Raw genomic sequence first — 8,507 nt, 5'->3', positions numbered from 1 at the left:
ACACAGACGTACACACACACACACACACAGGCGTACACACACACACACACACACACAGACGTACACACACACACACACAGGCGCACAGACGTACACACACGCGCACACACACACACACACACACACACACACATACACACACACACAGACGTACACACACACACACACACACACACAGACACACACGCGCACACAGACGTACACACACACACGCACACAGACGTACACACACACACACACACACACACACACACACACGCGCACACAGACGTACACACACACACGCACACAGACGTACACACACACACACACAGGCGCACAGACGTACACACACGCGCACACACACACACACACACACACACATACACACACACACAGACGTACACACAGACACACACACACACACAGACGTACACACACACACACACGCACACAGGCGCACACACACACACACACACACACAGACGTACACACACACACACACACAGGCGCACAGACGTACACACACGCGCACACACACACACACACACACACACACACACATACACACACACACAGACGTACACACACACACACACACACAGACGCACACACACACACACACACACAGACGCACACACACACACACACACACAGACGTACACACACACACAGACGCACACACAGACGTACACACACACACGCACACACAGACGTACACACACACACACACACACAGACGTACACACACACACACAGGCGCACACACACAGGCGCACAGACGCACACACACACACACACAGGCGCACACACACACACACACACACACACCTGGAGGCTGAGTGTGTGTGTGTGAAATGCTTGAAGTGCTTGGTTCGGGTTAGAAAACGATGATTGATGGTTGAAGGCTGAACGTATGAGCTGCAGACATGAACACTCTTCATGGTCTGAAAGTCGTGCTGACTCTAAAAAGCAGGCACGACACAATAACTAACGTTTTATGACCACTTCCTGTTACACCGGCTGACGTACCTGTGCCTGAAGGTCTGAGCCGCAGGTCAAAGACGAGAACGTGTGAGTGAGGAGGAGGTGAGGACGGAGGTGAAGACAGGGGTGAAGAGGAGGTGAGGGGGAGGTGAGGGCAGAGGTGAGGACGGAGGTGAGGATAGGGGTGAGGAGGAGCTGAGGAGGAGCTGAGGAGGGGAAGAGGAGGACGTGAGGAGGAGGTGAGGAGGAGGCGAGGAGGAGGTGAGGAGGAGGTGAAGAAACGCTCAGATTTGTGGAGATGAAACCAGCGCAGTGATGTGAGCTCGTCCTTTTCTCATAGTCATAGAATTATCTGACAGCACGTGTGTGCACGTGTGTGTGTGCACGTGCGTGTGTGCGTGCAGGTCGAGCTGGCTGACTGTGTGTCCATGCTGGTCGGGAACAACGAGAGGATTCAGGCGATCGTCAGTCAGCTGGAGGAAACCTGCAGAGCCGTCGACGTGAGTTCACCTTCAGGTGTTTTCGCACCTTTAAGATGATTGGCTCCGCCCACAAACCACTCACCGTGATGGCCTCACTGTGTTGGCAGGAGAACGGTCGGCGACAGAAGTCGAAGGTGTGCGAGACATTCGATCACCTGTTCGCTCTACTAGAGGAGAAGAAGAGCGAGATGACGGTGAAGATCAACGCCGAGCAGGAGGAGAAGCTGGACTACATTCGAGGCCTGAGGAGGAAGTACACCGAGCACGTGGACGGCACCGCCAAGCTGCTCGAAACTGCCATCCAGACCATGGATGAGTCTGAGATGGCCCTGTTTCTGCAGGTGAACCTGAACGCACCACGTCCTGTGCAGCACTTTATGTTAGCGGCTAAAACCTTAGCATCAGGCTGCCATCTTTAAACTCGCATGTACACAAGTTCACTGTTCATTGATGTAGTTTATGGTAGTTCAATAAGGAGAGCTCACTGGAAGACCTGGGCGTGGCTTATGGAGAAATGGGGTTATTTGGTGTTGGGCTTTGAATCCCGGAGTCTCCAGGCTGGTTGGCTCAAAGAAGGCGAGCGAGAAGAAGATTGGACAACAGTGATGATGTCAGCATTGAGACTGACAGCGTGGTAGCGGTAGTGAAGGCAGGAGGGTGATTACAGATCCTCCTTATTGAACTTTCACATAAGCTTCATGTCATTATGTTCTCCTACACACAGTTTAGCATGCCTCAATGTGTTAGCATATGCTGTTAGCATAGGGTGATAGCATGGAGCTTCAGCAGTAGCACTTGTTAATGATTATTAAAGTGTGCCTTCGTTTCTCGTTTACAGATGGCCAAACCTCTGCTGCAGAAGTGAGCTTCCTCTTTGCTGTTGTTTGTTGAATCTTTGTGCTTGCTTTGTTTCTGTGTCTCGTTGTTTGTTGTCTGTTTCTCATGGTTGTTTTAATAAATATTTTTGTTTGCTCTTCCTTGTTGTTACTGATGTCCGTTTTGTGCCATCAGGATCACGGAGGGCTCCGACACGTCTCACCTCGATAAGGTCCAGCACGGCTACGAGAACATGGATCACTTCATGGCGAACTTTGAGCATCAGAGGAGAGCGCTGAGCGACATCGACTTCATCAAGCGTAAACAGCGTCTTCACTTACCAATCACAGATAACTTCATGTTTTAGTAACGCCGTTTTAGTCTTCAGTAAAACTGTATCACTATCAATAACAGTGCGTACACACCGAGCGCGACAGACGCGACCAGAGCGTCAGGTTTACAGGTAAAGTCAATGGAGGAGTGCGATGAAGCATGACTGGAGATCCCGCGAAACTTCAGAAGCAGATTTGCGTCGGGAAAACACGCAGAAGTAAGTTTGAAGCAGAAGTAAAATATGCGCTGCAGTTTGTGTGTTGCATTTTGTGCATACGCGCTAATCGTGTCTACCACTCGAGTTGGAAAAATCTGAACTCCAGCGTCAAGTCGCGCTGCGACAACCAATCAGGAGCCCGGTGACGTGATGCTCTGACCTAGTTTAAAGGGGCAGGTCCAGCCAAAGCCATTTATCAATATGGGGGAAAGGCTCATCAACGCCGTAGCCAACCACCCGGAGCTGTACGACACCAGCTGCTTTCTCTACCGAGAACTTTAATATTATTTCAAATAAATTTTTGTAATAACTAATGTCTCAGTTCTACTACACAGCAAATATTGGCACACAACTTGACACATGTAGAATTTATCTCATAATAAACTACTATATAGGAACATAGTGAAGACCAATTGTTTAAGAGAATAAAGAGAGGTTAGTTTATTTTGGAGGCAAGCTCCATTTATTAAGAAAATTTTTAAAAAGGCAGGAACGCTCTTTAGAGTTTTGTGGGTGGCTCAGAGCCGTTGTGGGGAAGTCGCTGGGACTTCAAATGAGCTTATTAGCACAGGTATCAATAAAGGACTACCATGTTAAATGGCCTGTATTTGTAAAGCGCTTTACTAGTCCCTAAGGACCCCAAAGCGCTTTACACATCCAGTCATCCACCCATTCGCACACTGGTGATGGCAGCTACATTGTAGCCACAGCCACCCTGGGGCGCACTGACAGAGGCGAGGCTGCCGGACACTGGCGCCACCGGGCCCTCTGACCACCACCAGTAGGCAACGGGTGAAGTGTCTTGCCCAAGGACACAAGGACCGAGACTGTCCGAGTCGGGGCTCGAACCGGCAACCTTCCGATTACAAGGCGAGCTCCCAACAGGCGCTCTGCAGGTGGGATTGAGCGCCTGTAGTTGGTGTTTAGGCGGGCGATGCTTGGACCGCCGCGGGACAGCAGCTGCTCAAACTGGGCGAGGGAAAGACGGTGGTACTGCTGAAAGCGGCCGTCATCCAGACGCAGCTCCTGGAGCAAATGGTGAAACTCACCAAACTGCTCATGCTTCTGGAGGACCTGATGGACCCAGGTACGGCGAGGACGTCCTTTACGCCGCTGCTCTGCTCTCCACAGTAAATAGAGAAGGGAGACTCTCTCTCGACAGCTGCCATCTTGCAAACATACCGTGTGACACTACTTCCTCCCACATTTCCGCTTCACGCGCGTGAAAATTGTATATTTTGAAGCACGACCAGTTTGCGCGTGCACATTCGCACCTCGAATGTGCACGCGACCAGCTAGGGGGTCTGGCGCTTTTTGGTCACGTCTATCGCGTAAGAGAATGCCATTGTTGCTAGCATACTGTTAATATTTACATTAAACACGGCTAATTTCTCAGACTGGAGCAGACAGTGTTTGCTTGGATTAGCTAACGTGCTAAACCAGGGGTCGGCAACCCGCGGCTCTTTAGTCCTTATTTTGCGGCTCCGGGTGGTTTGGGAAAATAAATTAGAAGTATTTAGCTGAAGTGTATTTTATTTGTGTTTAGTTCTTTTTAACTTGTAGTTCTAAAGTGGAAGATTACTGTGATTTTGAAATATAAAAATAAAATTATATCGTATTATTTGTTCGTCGCTCAAAATAAGCGTCACACTCGCGGAAGCCGGTGTACCGGCCGAAACGCTGTGCATTTATCGAGACTTTCAACCCCAGGTGGGCCAGTTATGGACCTTCGGATCCACATTATGTCAGCAGCTGTTCTCCACCGTGAACTACGTTAAAAACAAACACCGCTCACGCCTCACAGATGACAGCTTACAGTCCTGCGTGAAGATGAGGTTCAGGACCACAAGTCTCATTGTAAACATATCACAGCAGACCCGACGATGCTTGCATGAACAAGCTTTTCAGCATCTCTTTATTGACCGCTTTTCACACACGGTTGCTGTACACATACAGCCGGCTGTAGCTTTGCAGCTCACAGCCCGACACACACCAACACAACAGCAGAGAGAGCACAGACTTTAAGGCGGCGAGGCGTGATTGCGGGTGCCGCTCAGGTGCGTCCGACTTCCATGCAGCGGCACTGCAGACCACGCCCCGCCACACACATTAACCAGGTAAAATACATATTTAGGCAGAATTTTGCAAAGATCTATTTTTCATTTTTAGCAGCATAGTACTTTTTTCCAGTTATTTTTTAAAAGTCAGGTCAAGGCTCCAAAAGCACAAAGGCGATATGAGGGTGGCTCACAGCAGCTTTTGTCTGCTGGATCATTTTAGTTCAGCGTCTTTCCTTTGGTTATATTTCTTTAAGAGTTCAAAATGTGTTAATTACATAAATAAAAGGTAATTTTCTCTGTAGCACTTCGTGGATTTCATAAGCAACACACCTTAGTTGCTCCGTGGATTCTTTTAAAAAGCAGTTAAAAACTTTTCTTTTCAAACAAGCCTTTGTTGTACGTATTTTATATTCTTTACATTATTTACATTTGATCTTTTACATTCTGTATAATGTCTATTGATTGTATTGTTTATTTTAATATTTGTGTGCAGCGCTTTGTGACTGCCTGTCTGTGAAAAGCGCTTAATGAATAAACTTTACTTACTTACTTTAGTTGTTCACACAAAGCATAAAGGTAAAAATAACAACATATACAGTGTTATCTTCACTTTAGATTTCAAAAAGTATTTGCGGCTCCCAGTTTTCTTTTGCGTGGAAACCGGGTCCAAGTGGCTCTTTGGGTGTTAAAGGTTGTGACCCCTGTGCTTAGCCAAGCACACACAGCACAGACGATGCTATAAATGTATTTATTCATAAACCTTTTATACTTTAGCACGGTGCATGCTAACCTGCATGTGTGCTACATGCTAATTGTTAACACTGTGTTTCTCAGTTGATGAAGACGAAGATGATGATGAAGATGAGGGGGAGGTCAAAGTTCAGACGGCCAGCAGTCCTGCAGAGTCGCAGCAAGCTGCGTCTGCAGGACTGCCGGCCAATCGGCAACCTCCTCTGTCGCCTGGTCTCTCAGCTCCACCCCCTCCGAAAGCCCCAGAGACCACGCCCCCTACATCATCGCAAACTAAGAGTGCCTCCCCTTCGACATCAAACCAGACCCCGCCTCCTCTGCCACTCCCAACTACTAGCCCCGCCCCCCAGGTATGACCTCATTGCCTTCAGTTCTGAAATGTAAGCACACCCGTAGGAGACAGGTGACCTGCCTCAATAACCTTCTCCTTATTCAGTCTGACTTGCAGAGCGAGGCGGAGGACAAAGACGGACCCAAGCACGTGTTCTCCTTCAGCTGGCTCAACCAGAAGTAGGACCTGGATCTGTTCCTGTCCTCGTCATCCACGCAGCAAATACGATAAACGTTTGCTTCCAGAAGACGTTTGCTGAACGCGCTGCTTTGTAGTTTCAAGAGAAGACGTTTAATTCTGTGTTTTGTTGCTTAAAGTCTGGAATCTTTTTTCTCTTTAATTGTGAAATAAATGATTTTTTATTATTGACCTTTATTCTGCTCCTGCCTGGGGCCAGTCAGCTGACACCAAACTCCAAACCAGAAATCGTTTAGCTGAGACAGGGGGAGCTGGTTTGTCTTTTTATTGAACAGGTAAAATGTCAGTTTTCAAAAACAAGCTGTTCAACCAACAAAGATTTTATTCATGAAGTTAAAACATCAGCTGTCAGTAAACGGCCGCACCGGCTGAAGTGTCGCACGCCAACATTTCAGGACGAACAGTCATGCTGGAAGTGCAGTCTTCTTCTTCTTCACTTTCCGAGGGTATCCATGATCATGCGGTTGCTGTCAGCCTGCTGCGCAATCTGCTCCGCCCGGGCCATCTCCAGAACCTCCCTGAGCAGGTGGAAGGTCAGGTCCAGAGAGATGGGAGGCTCGTCGGACCTCTTCCCCTTCTCCCCGGCTTCCTCGTCCTGCTGCTGCTCCGCCCGGGCCTGTAAGAGGCGCTGTGTGAGCTGCAGCAGAGCCCATTTCACCGCTGAGGAAGAGGAGGAGAGGAGCTCGGGAGCACCGCTTCCTCCACCCATCCTGAGGGAGAGCTCTTGCCCCAGGTGGAGGAGCAGTGGTCGGGGAAAGAGGCGGCGGTCAGCAGTAGCGGCGGCAGGCTGGGCGTCAGCAGAGCGAGGGAGGACAGCGGCGAGCAGAGCCGTGAGCCACAGCAACACATTCAGCTTCATCTCAGAGGGCAGTCTGCAGGAGGAAGAGGAGAGAGCACGCTCATTCACACACCTGCAACCAACCGCATCATCGACACCGTCGGCGAGGCGGACGCCCTGAAAACGACCTGAGCAGACGAAGATGTGAGCGGGCGTCTGCTGTTACGGCACGAGTGTCAGCTGACCGTCTTTTCTCAGTTGAAGGGTTTTATTTCAGGAAGTGAACCAAACAACCTAAAAGCTCGCCTGTGACGGTGACCCGGCGTCACGCGAACTGAAGACGCTTCCTGGTAACAGCCACCAGGTCGCAGACACACCTGGGGCCAGGTTAGGGCGTGGCTTCAGTACAGCTGTTTTCCTGTTTGCAATGTAAGTTCTGTTGAACTGAATCTAACCCAGGGGTGGGCAACTCCAGGCCTCGAGGGCCGGTGTCCCTGCAGGTTTTAGACGGGTCCTTGAACCAACACAGCTGATTTAAACGGCTGAATTAGCTCCTCAACATGTCCTGAAGTTCTCCAGAGGCCTGGTAAGGAACTAATCATGTGATTCAGGTGACCCAAGGTGAGATATAAAACCTGCAGGACACCGGCCCTCGAGGCCTGGAGTTGCCCACCCCTGATCTAACCTGTCGTGGATGCTAACTGGATATCTGGGCCGCATCAGGCAGACCCTCAGCACGCCGGTGTTGTCTTCCTCAAACACACACACACAGTTGAACTGCAGGGTGAGTGTTTGTTTCACTGTGCCATGGTCTGAACGGCTGAGGACCCTAACCGAGGTCTAAGGAGCTCGGAAAGAAAAGCGTCTGGACTCCTTTAAATTATTTAGGTGTGGGTCACAATCAGCCAGGGTTTCGGGTGAGCTCGTTGTGAAACCTGGCCCCACCCTATCATGTGATTTCCTGAGGTCAGATGGCCCAGGATGTGAGTGGGCGTTACCAGACTTAAATCTGGGACTCTCCACCATTTGACCTTAGAACAGAAGAAGCTTCTCGGAGGTGAAACGTCTTCAAGCAACTCAAAGAAGTCCAGACGCTTTTCTTTGCAAGCTCCTTAGACCACGATGACCTGGAGGACTGAGAACCTTCACAGACATACGACTCTAACCGTGGAAAGTCCAGCCTTCGAACTCTGATAAGCACGAAGCCGAATCTCAGTGCTGCTAGACTGAAAGGACAACAGGAAGCAGACTCCACGCCGACCGAGGTCTCAGAGCTTCGCCTGTCCATCTGCAGTCTGCACCGTCGCTCCACCGACAGTCAGGATGGAGAGAGCTGCTCCGCCTCCACCTGAGCCTCGTGAGCTCAGTTTCATTCTTGCATCTTTAGCAAGGTGTGAAACACCTGGCACGGTGACTGCAGCAGCTCGGGCCTTAGCGGTCACAGGTGAATAAAGACAGACGCGTGCACGCACAAGGCTGGAAACGACTGCAGACGGATCACACCCCGCGGTCACTCAGACAGGAAGTCGAGGATAAAGCACAGAAATAAGAATTCCAATTATCGGAGGAAAGACGA

General features: G+C 49.9%; 2 protein-coding genes across 2 annotated transcripts in view; one reads left to right on the top strand and one right to left on the bottom strand.

The window, feature by feature from the left end:
• LOC308412498 (E3 ubiquitin-protein ligase TRIM63-like) overlaps positions 1-6,357 on the top strand; it is a 14,098-nt gene extending 7,741 nt beyond the window's left edge. The window contains exons 4-9 of the mRNA XM_080906908.1: positions 1,371-1,466; positions 1,556-1,789; positions 2,287-2,309; positions 2,460-2,584; positions 5,709-5,974; positions 6,061-6,357. Coding sequence (XP_080763034.1) covers positions 1,371-1,466; positions 1,556-1,789; positions 2,287-2,309; positions 2,460-2,584; positions 5,709-5,974; positions 6,061-6,138 — 822 coding nt within the window. The 3' untranslated portion in view covers positions 6,139-6,357. The remainder of the gene's footprint in view (positions 1-1,370; positions 1,467-1,555; positions 1,790-2,286; positions 2,310-2,459; positions 2,585-5,708; positions 5,975-6,060) is intronic.
• A 195-nt stretch (positions 6,358-6,552) lies between these two features.
• On the bottom strand, positions 6,553-7,382 carry LOC308412516 (corticoliberin-1-like). The gene has a single exon (XM_080906930.1). The coding sequence runs from the start codon at positions 7,010-7,012 to the stop codon at positions 6,587-6,589; it is 426 nt and encodes a 141-aa protein (XP_080763056.1). The 5' UTR covers positions 7,013-7,382; the 3' UTR covers positions 6,553-6,586.
• Positions 7,383-8,507: the final 1,125 nt, after the last annotated feature.

This window comes from Rhamphochromis sp. 'chilingali', assembly GCF_963969265.1.
Source record: "Rhamphochromis sp. 'chilingali' genome assembly, chromosome: 16".
Taxonomy (NCBI): domain Eukaryota; kingdom Metazoa; phylum Chordata; class Actinopteri; order Cichliformes; family Cichlidae; genus Rhamphochromis; species Rhamphochromis sp. 'chilingali'.
Note: the sequence above shows the minus strand (reverse complement) of the source record. Positions and strands in the feature narration are given on the sequence as shown.

What these genes read in the sequence shown, in the direction of transcription:
- LOC308412516 (XM_080906930.1), bottom strand. Translation starts at nt 7,012, where the DNA reads ATGAAGCTGAATGTGTTGCTGTGGCTCACGGCTCTGCTCGCCGCTGTC.